The following is a 14,534-nucleotide window of genomic DNA, read 5'->3' as shown; positions in this document are numbered from 1 at the left end:
TCACCAAGTACTAAGGTGTGAGAGGCACCAAGTTTAGTTGTTTCCATGTAATTTCTATTTGATAATATGACAACCTCATGAGCTAGGTATTTTCTCCATCCTACGGATGAAGAAATTAAGGCCCACAAATATTACATAACTGCCCATGGCCACAGAGGTTTTCAGTGAAATCACTGACATGAACCCAATCTGCGTGATTCCAAAGCTCCAACTTTCCTGGCCCACATCACTCAGCTCTGAGCTGGGACGGGCAGCTCTTAAGACCTGCAGGACCCCAGACTAGGGAGTCAGGACGCGCAGAGCAGCAGTGTTCCTGGGGGATCCGCACGCCCTTTACAGTCCGAGAAGCTCTGCCTGATGTCACTTTTGTTTGGAGTTCTGCATCTCCTGGTTTCCATGGCAGACGTGAGGCGGAGAAGGAGAGAGGGTAAGTCTGAAGGGCAGAAAGAGCCACTGCTCCATATTCCCTGGGCTTAGAGCTCATCACTTTACCAGATGCTCTCAGGGTACCATAAGGATGATGCATCTTCTACCTTTCAGTCTGCCAGTTTGGTAGGAAAACAGTGAACTATTATTGGCTAAAGTTAAAGCAAAGTGTTTCATCCAGATCAACTGGGCCATATCTGTTATATTATATGAAAGAGAAATCACCATCTAGCTTCTAGGCAAAAGAAAAAAAGGGAAACTTTCTTTAATTTTTTATTTTATACTGGAGTCTAGGTGATTTACAATGTTGTGTTAGTTTCAGGTGTAGAGCAAAGTGATTCCATTATACATATACATATATCCATTCTTTATTTTTTGAATTAATTAATTAATTTGGTTGCACCGGGTCTTAGTTGTGGCGGGTGGCCTCCTTAGTTGCAGCTCGCCAGCTCCTTAGTTGCAGCACGTGCGCTCCTCAGTTGCAGCAGGTGGGCTCCTTAGTTGTGGCATGTGAACTCTTACTTGCAGCATGCATGTGGGATCTAGTTCCCTGACCAGGGATCGAACCCAGGCCCCCTGCATTGGGAGCACAGAGTCTTATCCACTGCGCCACCAGGGAAGTCCCCATATATCCATTCTTTTTCAGATTCTTTTCCCATGTAGCTTATTACAGAATACTGAGTCCCCTGTGCTACACAGTAGGGCCTTGTTAATTATCTATTATATATACATATATATAGTAGTGCGTATATGTTAATCCCAAACTCCTAATTTATTCCTCCACACACATATTTCCCCTTTGGTAACCATTAGTTTGTTTTCAAAGTTTGTGAGTCTATTTCTGTTTTGTAAATAAGTTCATTTGTATCATTTATTTTTAGATTCCACATAAGTGATATCATATGATATTTGTCTTTGTCTGACTTACTTCACTTAGTATGATAATCTCTAGCTGCATCCATGTTGATGCAAATGGCATTATTTCATTCTTTTTTATGGCTGAGTAATACTCCACTGTATATATATACCACATCTTCTTTATCCATTCCTCTGTTGATGGACATTTAGGTTGCTTCCATGTCCTGGCTATTGTAAATAGTGCTGCAATGAACATTGGGGTGCATGTGTCTTTTCAAATTATGTTTTTTTCCAGATATATGCCCAGGAGTGGGATTGCTGGATCACATGGTAGCTCTATTTTTAGGTTTTTAAGGAACCTCCATACTGTTCTCCACAGTGGTTGTAACAATTTACATTCCCACCAACAGTGTAAGGGTTAAGGGAAACTATTTAATAACACAACCAGAAAGGTAATAATCTAGCCTCTTTTATTTTGTAATATGAAAGTTTAATTCAGGGCTCCCCAGTACCTCATCTGGTTAATTCAGAAAATTCTTCACTGCAGCCAGCCTAAATCCCTCATTTTTAGCGTTCATCCTAATTTACCCTTATTTAGCTCTCAGTGAAGCGAAAACACAGAGTATATAACTTTTAATAATCTACTGAGGCTTTTTTTCCCTTCCAGGCTAAACAAAGCTTCATCAATCACTTTTTCTGCTCTTTGGTCGCCCTATGGCGAGCGGCCAGCAGAAGCAGCGTTTGAGACCAGGAGTATAACATGGTGGGTTAAGTGTGTGGACTCCACGTTGGGCCAACTTGAATCTGGACCCCACCCTGCCTCAGCATCCTCAACAATAAATTAGGGGTCATAACAGTGTGTGCTTCGGAGGATTGCTGGGGAGGCTAAAATTGATAACACAAGCAAAGTGCTTGACAGAGAACCTCAAACAAAGTAAGTGTTAAACAAATGATGATTATAATGACCTGGGCCACATCCAACCAATGCAGGGGACAAGAGGGGCTTCGTCAGAATCAGGAACATGTGGTTAAATATTTTGAAAAGTTGTTTCTTCTCTTTTCATTTAACCTTATTTCCAATTTCCCCCCACTCCCCTTTTTTCCAATTATAAGAAATGATGCTATATCCTATATAAAAACGGCGCTATAGACATCTGAAAATCAACATGCTCTTCTTTCAACATAGTTCCTTAAGAATGAACTTCCAGGAGTGAAATTTTCAATCAAAAATAGCTTTTTAAATAGTTTTTGATATGTTTAGCCAAATTCCTCTCACAATTTAACTGTGCCGGTTTATAAAGACAACTGTGGTGTTCATCGGCTCCCAGGTGACACCGAAAACGACACACTTACTGTGCTCCAGGTCCCAACAGCCTCGTGAAACAGCTGCTGGTGTCTCCAGCCTCCGGATGAGGTATGGGAGGCCTGGAGAGGTCACCCACCAGACCGACTCACCAGTCTGGCCAGCACCTAACCTCTATGCTCCCAGTCTCCTGAGACTAAGCAGATCTGTTCCCTAGCAGCTGGGCCAGTTTAATTTTTTCCCTTGCGTTTTAGCCCGATGTATAGAAAATATAATTTCCTTATTATTTTAGTTCTGAACTGACAATTAGCAAGTTCAAACATGTTTTCCAAATGTTGACTATCAGTACTTTCCTTTCCTGTGAATTGTTGGAATGCTTATTTAACCACTTAGCCCCTGTGATACTAAATCCTTTGTCATACTTGTCATAATGTTTTCAAGTATTTCTCTTTTTCATCTCCCTTGTCCAGGTTTGAGAGCTTCCATTTGCAAATTTATAGTCACTAGCTGTTGACCTTTTCCTCCGTAATTGTTCTATACAGCATCATCCCTTCAGAGCTGTAGTAACTACTGTTTTTATTCATACTTCTATGAGTCTTCAGTGGTGGGTGGAATACGGTTCTTGTTTCATGCTTAATCTTTCCATGTGAATTTCAGACTTTGAAGGCTCTTAATTGTCATCAATATTATTTTATATAAGGTTGTATGAAGGGTTAATGCTAGCTGAACATCAGAATTACCTGGCAAGCTAAAAAAAACACAAAACCAGACTTCCCTGGTGATGCAGTGGTTAAGAATCCGCCTGCCAATGCAGGGGATATGGGTTCGAGCCCTGGTCCAGGAAGATCCCACATGCCGCGGAGCAACTAAGTCCGTGTGCCACAACTGCTGAGCCTGCGCTCTAGAGCCCAGGAGCCACAACTACTGAGCCCACATGTCACAGCTACTGAAGCCCGTGTGCCTAGAGCCCATGCTCCACAACAAGAGAAGCCACTGCAATGAGAAGCCCACACATTGCAATGAAGAGTAACCCCCGTTCGCTGCAACTAGAGAAAGCCCGCATGCAGCAACAAAGACCCAACGCGGCCAAAAATAAAATATAAATAAATAAATAAAATAATAACATAAATAAATTAATTAATACATAATTTAAAAACAAAACAAAACAAAAAAATACCAATGCCCTGGCTCCACCCCAGACCTATTAAATCAGAATCTCTGCCCAACCAGTATGATTTATTTTTTGTATTTTTTAAATTGAGGTATAGCTGATTTACAATATATTAGTTTCAGGTGTACTACATAGTGATTCAAAATTTTTATAGATTATACTCCATTTAAAGTTACTATAAAATATCGGCCATATCCCTCATGCTATACAATATATCCTTGTAGTTTATTTTATACATAGCAGTTTGTATCTCTTAATCCTCTACCCTCGTTCTTGCCCCTCCCCCCTTCCTTTCCCCACTGGTAACCACTAGTTTGTTCTCTATATCTGTGAGTCTATTTCTGTTTTGTTATATTCATTCATTTTATTTTTAGATTCCACATATAAATTACAATACAGTATTTGCCTTTCTCTGACCTATTTCACTTAGTATAATACCCTCATATCCATGTTGCTGCAAATGGCATTATTTCATTCATTCTTTTTTTATGGCTGAGTAATATTCCATTGTATATATGTACCACATCTTTATCCATTCATCTGTTGATGGACACTTAGGTTGCTTCCATATCTTGGCTATTGTAAACAATGCTGCTATGAACACTGGGTGCACGTATCTTTTTGAATTAATGTTTTCATTTTCTTCAGTTACATACCCAGGAGTGGAATTGCTGGATCATATGGCAGTTCTATTTTTAGTTTTTTGAGGAACCTCCAAACTGTGCTCCATAGTGGCTGCACCAATTTACATTCCCACCAACAGTGTAGGAGGGTTCCCTTTTCTCCACACCCTCATCAACACTTATTATCCTCCTCAAAACAGCAGCAACAGACACTGTGAGTGTAAGGCCAGGGGATTCTGACATCTTTGTACCTTTTTACATTATTTGAGCATTTTTTAAAAAAACCAATGAGTCTGTGGGATTAGCAGATGCAAACTATTATATATAGAATGGATAAGCAACAAGGTCCTACTATAGAGCACTGGGAACTATATTCAGTATCCTGTGATAAACCACAATGGAACAGAATGTGAAAAAGAATGTATATATATGTATAACTGAATCATTTGGCCATACAGCAGAAATGAACACATTATAAATCAGCTATAGTTCAATACAATAAACTTTTTAAAAACCCAATGAGTGTGTAGTCTGTATCACTCACATACTCACACACACACACACACACACACACACAAACACAAAGGACGAAATTCCTAAGCCATCCAATATGACGCCGAAATTGAAACTGATGCTCAGTTTCTAGAAAAAGCTGCCAACAGCAGGGACTTCCCTCGTGGTGCAGTGGTTAAGACTCCACGCTCCCAATGCAGGGGGCCCAGGGTTCGATCCCTGGTCAGGGAACTAGATCCCACATGCATGCTGCAACTAAGAGTTTGCGTGCCACAACTAAGGAGCCCGCCTGCCGCAACTCGCCCTGTGCAACCAAACAGGCAAATAAATATTTAAAATAAAAAGAAATACCAGGGCAGCCTCAAGGAGCATTACATACAACAGACAATTCCCTCTTCCTGTCTACAATGTCTTGGTGAGGAAATAAACCAAACAAAGTCACGTTTCAATAGTGCCCAAGTAACTGTACTGCTCGCATATTAGGCTTTTACTTCATTTCCAAATACTTAAATTTCTGGTTCTAGCTCCCTGCTCGTAAGTGTCTTTGCTGAGCATATCTGAAAAGACATAGTGTACTTAATTTTTTTTTTTCTTTTCAAGTAAACTTGAGTCCACAAATCATATAAAGGTGGAGTTCTTAGTAGGAATCTGTCCCGCCCAAAGTTGGCCTCCAGGTGGCACTAAAAGCCTGGCTGACCTGGCAACACTGCTCTGTGTAGGTTCGGGAGTTGATGGCTGCAGAACGCTACTAGTACGCTCTCCCTCACTACACAGAATCACTGCTTAGAAACTTACCTTTTTCCTACAATAATTATCAGTATTAACTGATGCTAAAGCACAAAAATAGAGCGTTGTACGGGTTCAGTCTCTGACAAATTGTGACAGGGCAGATTATGTAACCCCTTGAGGTCCGTTGCTCGATTATAAAAGGGAGGGAGTGACGAGACTGAGCTCGGGGGCGGGGGAGACACTGTATTAAACGTAATCAGCTAAGATGCTTTTTCAAAATTGATTTTGTCTTCTCCCTACAACATTTGATTGAGGAGGAGGGGCAGTTTGAACCACACACGCTGACACCAAAACCCCGCGTTCTGATACAAAGGTGATGGGATGAAGGGAGCAGAGGCAAGTGGCCCCCAGCTACCCAGGTGATAAGGAGACCTTCCCCAACACTGACCGAACCGGGTTTGCGGCCCTTGGCTGATCCCAAGGGCTGACCTTCGACCACAGCATCCCCTGGGGAGGGGCTTGGGACTGAGATCTTCTAGGGCCCTGGGTCCTCGTCCAAGGAGTCTAGCGGGAGGCCCTGGAATTTGCCTTTTTTTTTCCACTTCCCTGGCGAGCTCGGAGACCAGGCAAGCTGGGGAAACGCTCGCTGAGCCGAGGTTCACCTCTCCTCTCCTCCCTGCCGGACATGAGCACCGATCCCCCCGAGCCCTCCCAGGCCGCCGACCTCGCCCGGGGCGCCCCTGCAGACCGCAGCCCCGGCGCTCCGCCCGTCACCATGGAAGCGGAACCGCCCAGCGGGCCGGGGAGGCTCGCTCGAGATCCGACCCCGCGCCTCGGCCGCCAGCTCCCGCGCCCGCCGCCTCCCGCGCGCTCCCGCTGCGCCCCCGGCCCGGGCCGCGGTGACCCCGGAGCCCAGCACAGCCGAGCCGGCCTCTCCGTCCCGCCGCGCACGGAGCTGCGCGCTCGGGCCGCGGCTCCGGCGGGTCTCCCGCAACCCCTCCGTGCGGCGGACGGAGCGGGGCGCCGGCCCGGCTCCGATCAGCTTTGCATTAGGGGGCGACAGGTCTCCGGGTCAAAGGCACTCCATGAAGCCCGAGGAGCGCCACTCCCGCCCTCCTGCGTCCTCCCGCGGGTCGGCCTCCGTGCACAAGCCCCGGCCCCGCCACGACAGCGCGGCGGAAACGACACGCGAGTTCCGGGCGCTGCTCCTCCAGAGCTGTCCCGCGCGCCGCCCCGGGGAGGGACAGTCGCCGCCCCGCGGGCCCGGCCGGAGCGCGCACTCACCTGGCGTCGGGGAGCTGCCGGGGGCCAGCAGCGCGGCGCTCAGCACGGACGCGGCCAGCAGCAGCGCGGCCAGCGCCCGGCCCGCGGCCCCCGTCCCGCTCATTCCGCCCGCCGCCCCCGCGCCGCCGCCGCCGCCGCCGCGCTCCCGGGACTCGCGCTGCTCGGCCGCACACGGCCGCGAGCCCGTCATCGCCCGGCGCTCGGCCCCGGGGGCGGGGCGCGAGCCACCGCGGGGGCGGGGCGGGGGCGGATCTTCCGGGGGAGGGGAGCTCACCGCGCCCGGAGCCGCTGCGCAGGGTTTTGGTTTTTTGGGGTGTTTTTTGTCCTGAGGAGAGACGCGTCGCGTCGGGAAGAGAGGGCCCCGCAGGCCCCGAGCCGCCGCTCCGCGGTCCCTCACCACCCGCTGAGCGACATTACGCTGAATCCCTGCGTCCAGCCATTCGCCATACAAACGGGTGTTAGTGTCCTCTGTCCACTGTTCTGAGTCCCAGCCCCCAAGGCGTTTGCTATCCAGAGGGAGAGTTGCGACATAAAAGCCACCGTGTGTTACCACCACTTGGAAGCGCTGGTTGCCTGTCCCGGATGAAGTTAAAGGCTCGCAGGCACGATGACCCCGCGGTTACACTCCTAGCTTTGCGCCCGGGGAAACTAACATACGCATGAAGGGCAGATCCAGTCATGCTTGAGGCAGAGTGGTTTGAAACTGCAAGAACCTGTAAATGATCTAAATGTCCATCAGTGGAGAAAATGGATGAATTGTGGTGCAATGCATACAGCAATAGAAATGATCTAGACTTACCTGTGTCCACACGGATGAATCTCAAAAATAAGGCTGAGAGGGAAATGCAAGTTGCAGAAATATCTTTGTAATATCATACATAAAGTGTAAAGGCAAGCAAAATAGGTATGTTGTTTAGGCTTATATGCATGTGTAATAAAAGTATAAAGATACATATGGAAAGTTAAACACAGAATTTAAGCCGTGGCTGGGAATAGGGAGGAGGCACAATGTTGAGGTCCAGCTTCACGGTGGGCTTCAGCCAGAGAAGTTATTGCTTAGGTAGGGTGATAGATTTATGCGTGCTCTCTATATTATTTTTTATACTTCTCTGTATATTGAATGACTTGATAACTTTGTAAAGCTACAATACAGTGTGATGAGTGCTATGTTCATAGAAGGACAAGACGCTAAGATGGCATTTGATGGAAGCACCTAAGCTAGTCTGGGAAGCCTCCCAGGAGGACTGACATTTAAACTGAGTCCTGAGGGATGTGAGCCAGGAGGAGGGAGGAAGAGCGTTCCTAACAGAAGGAACAGCCTTTGCGAAGGCTCAGAGAAAGCACGTCTCAGTGCAGGAACTGGAAGAGACCCAGTGTGACGGAGCAGAATTCTGTGAGGGGAAGGAGGAGACAGGAGGTGAGCTGGACAATAGAGTTGAGTTTAGGCGTCTTCTTAAGGACAGTAGCAAGCTGTTGAGTTTTACGGTGGAGATAACTTTCAGGAAAGTCATGGTCAGGAACTATCTGATAAAGGTCAGTCACGTGGGTTTTCTCAGAGAAAACAAACCTCTGTGCCTGAAGGTCAGGAAGAAGTTCAGTGACTCCTTTTTTCCTCCTTGCCCGGCCCCACTGTTCAAAATCCCAGGAGTTGAGGGACACTGGTGTATAAGGAGTATGACAAGACCATCGCCAGCTAGACATCTGCTGTCCAACAGCTTCTCTGGTCCCCACAAAACCAGAATGGGCCACAGAGCCCCTTGGGTGGATGTGCCCTTCTCTGCTTCCTCTTCGAGGATGGCTCTTTCAGCTCTGTCACAAACCTCCATGCCCAGAAGAATCTGGAATTCCTGTCTTAGGGCTGAGCATGGCTGGTCCCTCTACCTAGAACACTCTTCCCCCGACACCACACAGACCCTCCCTCACTTCATTCAGGTCTCAGCTCACCTGTTACCTTCTTTCCCAATACCCCTATTTAAAACTAAAACAGCCTCTATCCCTGTGTCCTGCTATATCTGCTTTGGTTTTCATTCTACTCATATCTACCTGACATTATAATGTGTGTTTGTTTTTCTGCTTCCCTTGCACTAGAATGTAAGATCCATGAAGGCAAAGAGTTTGTCCTGAGGGCAAGAACCTTCTCTGTTAAGCTATAATGCACAATAAACAGACACCCAGTCTTGTGGCTTATTTCAGCAAAAGCTCATGTCTTGCTCACATTCATGTCCAGTGCTTCATTCTACCATGACTGCAGCCGTGGAGAAATGACGTAGCAAATCCTACACTGGCTCCTGCCCAGCAGAGAGAGGCCTGTGACTGGCATTCACTGGCCAAAGCAGGTCATATGATTCCAATGTGACAAACACATGCAGAAATAAAATTGGACAAAATTCAACATCTATTCAACTCTCAACAAAATAGGAATAGAAGGCAACTTCCTCAATTTGATAAATGGCATCTATGAAAAACTTACAGCTAATATGACACTTGAAAGACAATATTTTTTGCCTAGAATCAAGAACAAGGCAAATATATCTGCCCTTACCACTTCTACTCAACACTGTCCTGGAGGTCCCAGTCAGTGCAATAAGGCAAGAAAAAGAAATTAAAAGCACATAAATTGGCTTTGTTCAAACATGACATGATTATATATGTGTAAAATCTTAAGGAATCTGCAAAATAAAAGCTGCTAGAACTTAAAGTGAATTTAGCAAGGTCACGAAATTCAAAGTCAATATACAAAAATAGATTGTATTTTTATAACCTAGATATAAACAAAATTGAACATTGAGATTTTTAAAATAGCATTTACAGTAAGTTTTTAAAATGAATACGTAAGTAAATTTAACAAAATATATATAAGCAACAAACATGGATGGATCTCATAAACATTACACTGAATGAAAGAAGACAGACTCAAAAAGGTATATACCATACTGCATGATTCCAACTACATGAAACTCTGGGAAAGAAATTCTAATCTTTCTAAGAATAAAGCAGAGAGTCATTGCCTGGGGCCAGCAGTGGAGAAAGGATTGAATGGGATGGGGCACATAGGAAATTCCAGAAGAGATAGAAATGCATTGTGTTTTATCTGTAGGGGTGGTGACACAAGTATATAAATGTATCAAAACTCATTGAAATGAATACTTTAAATGGTTGCATTTTATTATATATAAATTGAGCTTTTCCCTCGGGAAATCACCATGGATGGGGTGCCATGTACAGATGTAGCACACACAAAGCAGCAAATTTGAAGCAGAGAAGAGTTATTTTGGAAATGTTGAGTTTGAGATGTTCTTTGGAGAAATGTCTATTCATTTCACTGGATGGTTTGTGGGTCTTTTGCTGAGTTGTAGAAGTTCTGTATATATACTGGATATCGATCACACATCAGATATATGATTTGCAAATAACATTGATATAAAAGGAGAGTTAAGTATTTGGGGAAAATCAGTACTTACGTGGCAAGTGAAATTGTGAAAGAGGATGAGATTACCCAGGTAGTGTGTGTAGGGCTGAAAACGGAAACCGGGAGCTGTGGGGTGGGCAGAGACTGAGTGGAAGAAGCCAGAGGGGTGGGAGAAAGCTAGGGGGTGGGAAGCCACAGCAGTCAAGGGGGATTTCAAAAAGGAAAGGACTGAAAAGTGCACATTAAATGTAGCCATTAGTGACCTGGTGAGAGCAGTTTCAGGGCAGTAGTAGTAGCAAAGTTCAGACTGCAGTGGGTGGAGGGGTCAAAGGAATACAAAGAAGCGTAGACATTTAAACAAGTTGTTCTCGGACAACTGGATAGGCATATAGCATATAGCAAAAGAGTGAAGCTGGACCCTTACTTTACACCATATGCAAAAATTAACTCAGTACTTTAATGTAAGAGTCAAAACTAAAATCCTATTGGGAGAAAACATAGGGGTTCATCTTCATGACCTTGGATTTGGCCTTGGAGTCTTTGTTACTCAAAAGCATGACTAACAAAAGAAAAATACAGTCAAATTGGACTTCATCAAAATTTAAAAAAATTTTTTTAAAAGACACTGTCAATAAAGTAAAAAGACAACTCAGAGAATATGAGAAGATATTTGCAAATCATACATCTGATAAGGAACTTGTATACAGAATATATGAAGAACTCCTACTCAACAGCAACCAAAACCAAACAACTTGATTCAACAATGGGCAAAAGAGGGGGCGGAGTCAAGATGGCAGACTAGGAGGACGTCAAATTTGTGTCTCCTCACAACTAGGGCACCTACCAGGCACCAGAGGGGGACAACGGACACCTAAGGGGATGGGAGGGACCCCAACTGGGTAGGATGTGGGGCTTAGGGCAAGTGAAGAGAGAGGAAAAGTGGAGGCAGGATGGGACTGCCCCACCTGAGGGGTGGCTGGGGGAGGGGAAGGGATCCCATGCCTGAAGGGGGAAATGGGGGGACCATTGGGAGGGCAGAGGATCAAAAGGGAGCATGCACAGGTTTCTCCTGCCCACCTGGGCCCCCAGGAACCTGCTGAGATCCCCGGCCTGATCCTCTGCTCACCGAGGCCCCCTCCAGCTGCATGGGTCCTGAGGGAGTGGGAGGGACGGAAGGGGAAGCAAAAGTAAAGGCCGGACCTACAGGATGGGCACCCCTGAGGGGCGGCTAGGGGAGGGGAGTTGTTCCTACACCCAGCGGGACCCACCCACAGTTAGGGGTCCAGCATCGATGGGGGAGACCCTGGGGGAGGGGCATGGAGGAACAGAAGGGAACAGGGCCAGCACTTTCCCTGTCCTCTTAGGCACCGGGGAACCTGTAGGGCTCCCGGGCCTAATCCTCTGCCCTCGGAGGCTCCCTCCTACCGCGCAGAGCCCAAGCCCCACCCCTACACCCCCACCCGGGGCCCCACGTCTACACTCGGAGACCCCCTCTGATACCCCCTCCAACACACTGGGCCTAAACCCCACCCACACACCCTCACTCAGGTGGCTACCTCCAAACTCAGGAACCCCATACAGCAGAGGCCCTCCTTTCCACGTGCTGCTGCTCCCCTTCTGCGCATGTCGTAAGCAGAGGCCCTGCCCACACTTGAACATTTCACCACCTAGGCCCCGGCCCATGCTCTAATGTCACCCCCAACCCACCTAGGTCCCGCCCCACCCAAAACCCTGCCCCTGCCGAAGTTCCAGCCCCCGCCTAAACCCCACCCCCAGAGCCAACGCTTTTTTTTTTTTCTCTTTTACATTTTCCTGTTTTACCTTGTTGATTCATTGTTGTTGATCCTTTTATATTTTTATTTTTCCTAAAAAATCTTTTATTTTTCTAATTTTATTTTATTCTTTATACTTTGTTATTGTTCTCTCCTTCTGGCTTGTCCCCCCCCCCTTTTTTTTTCTTTTTTTCTATTGTGGCTTTATTTTACCATGTTGCAGTTGTTTCAATTATAGTTTTATTTCTCCTAATATAATTTTTATCTTCCTAATTCTATTTTGTTTTTTACTCTTTGATATTGTACTGCTGCTGCTTTTTTTCTTTCTTCCTTTTTTTTTTTTTTTTTTTTTACTGTGCCACAAAGGTTGTGGGATCATGGTCCCCAGGCCAGAGGTTGGGCCAGGGCTCCTCTGGTGGGAGTTCTGAGTCCAAACCACTGGACTAACAGAGAACCGCAGACCCCACAGAATATCAATTGGAGTGAGGCCTCCCAGAGGTGCTCATCTCAGCACCAAGACCCAGCTCTATCCAACTGCCTGCAAACTCCAGTACTGGACACCTCAGGCCAAACAACCAGTAAGACAGGATTACAGCACCACACATCAAAAAAAAAAAAAAAAAAAATAGGCAACCTACCTGAAAAAGAATTCAGAGTAATGATAGTAAAAATGATCCAAAATCTCGGAAACAGAATGAAGAAAACACAAGAAACATTTAACAAGGATCTAGAAGAACTAAAGAGCAAACAAACAATGATGAACAACAAAATTACTGAAATTAAAAATACTCTAGAAGGAATCAATAACAGAATAACTGAGGCAGAAGAACAGATAAGTGAGCTGGAAGATAAAATGGTGGAAATAACTGCCAGGGAGCAGAATAAAGAAAAAAGAATGAAAAGAATTGAGGACATTCTCAGAGACCTCTGGGACAACATTAAACGCACCAACATTCAAATTATAGGGGTCGCAGAAGAAGAAGAGAAAAAGAAAGGGTCTGAGAAAATATTTGAAGAGTTCATAGTCGAAAACTTCCCTAACATGGGAAAGGAAATAATCAAGTCTAGGAAGCACAGAGAGTCCCATACAGGATAACCCAAAAGAGAAACACGCCAAGACACATATTAATCAAACTATCAAAAATTAAATACAAAGAAAAAATATGAAAAGCAGCAAGGGAAAAACAACAAATAACATACAGGGAATCCCCATAAGGTTAACAGCTGATTTTTCAGCAGAAACTCTGCAAGCCAGAAGGGAGTGGCAGCACACATTTAAAGTGATGAAAGGGAAAAACCTACAACCAATATTACTCTACCCAGCAAGGATCTCATTCAGATTCAACGGAGAAATTAAAACCTTTACAGACAAGCAAAAGCTAGGAGAATTCAGCACCACCAAACCAGCTTAACAACAAAGGCTAAAGAAACTTCTCTAGGCAGGAAACACAAGAGAAGGAAAAGACCTACAAAAACAAACCCCAAACAATTAAGAAAACGGTAATAGGAACATACATTTTGATAATTACCTTAAATGTAAATGGATTAAATGCTCAAACCAAAAGACATAGACTGGCTGAATGGATACAAAAACAAGACCCCATATATATGCTGTCTACAAGAGACCTACTTCAGACCTAGGGACACATACAGACTGAAAGTGAGGGGATGGAAAAAGATATTCCATGCAAATGGAAATCAAAAGAAAGCTAGAGTAACAATTCTCATATAAGACAAAATAGACTTTAAAATAAAGACCATTACAAGAGACAAAGAAGGACACTACATAACGATCAAGGGATCAATCCAAGAAGAAGATATAACAATTGTAAATATTTATGCACCCAACAGAGGAGCACCTCAATACATAAGGCAAATGCTAACAGCCATAAAAGAGGAAATTGACAGTAACACAATCATAGTAGGAGACTTTAATTTTTTTTTTAATCACCTTTCGACAAACCCTTGTGTCAAGGGCTGACTTTCAATAGATCGCAGTGAGGGAGCTGCTCTGCTACATACGAAACCCTGACCCAGAAGCAGGTCGTCTATGAATGGCTTAGCACCAGGCTCCCCACGAACGTGCGCTGAATAGTAGGTGACTTTAACACTCCACATTCACCAATGGACAGATCATCCAAAATGAAAATAAATAAGGAAACACAAGATTTAAATGACACATTAAACAAGATGGACTTAACTGACATTTATAGGACATTACATCCAAAAACAGCAGAGTACAATTTCTTCTCAAGTGCTCATGGTACATTCTCTAGGATAGACCATATCTTGGGTCACAAATCAAACCTTGGTAAATTTAAGAAAATTGAAATAGTATCAAGTATCTTTTCCAACCACAATGCTATGAGACTAGATATTAATTACAGGGAAAAAAATGTAAGAAATACAAAAACATGGAGGCTAAACAATATGCTACTAAATAACA

General features: G+C 44.8%; 1 protein-coding gene across 1 annotated transcript in view; it reads right to left on the bottom strand.

Annotated features, from left to right (window-relative positions):
• The window catches only part of HGSNAT (heparan-alpha-glucosaminide N-acetyltransferase), a 46,105-nt gene extending 39,013 nt beyond the window's left edge, over window positions 1-7,092 (bottom strand). Inside the window, exon 1 of the mRNA XM_032618365.1 lies at window positions 6,908-7,092. Within this exon, the coding sequence (XP_032474256.1) occupies window positions 6,908-7,010 (103 nt within the window). The 5' untranslated portion in view covers window positions 7,011-7,092. The remainder of the gene's footprint in view (window positions 1-6,907) is intronic.
• Window positions 7,093-14,534: the final 7,442 nt, after the last annotated feature.

Source organism: Phocoena sinus, chromosome 21, assembly GCF_008692025.1.
Source record: "Phocoena sinus isolate mPhoSin1 chromosome 21, mPhoSin1.pri, whole genome shotgun sequence".
Taxonomy (NCBI): Eukaryota; Metazoa; Chordata; class Mammalia; order Artiodactyla; family Phocoenidae; genus Phocoena; species Phocoena sinus.
Note: the sequence above shows the minus strand (reverse complement) of the source record. Positions and strands in the feature narration are given on the sequence as shown.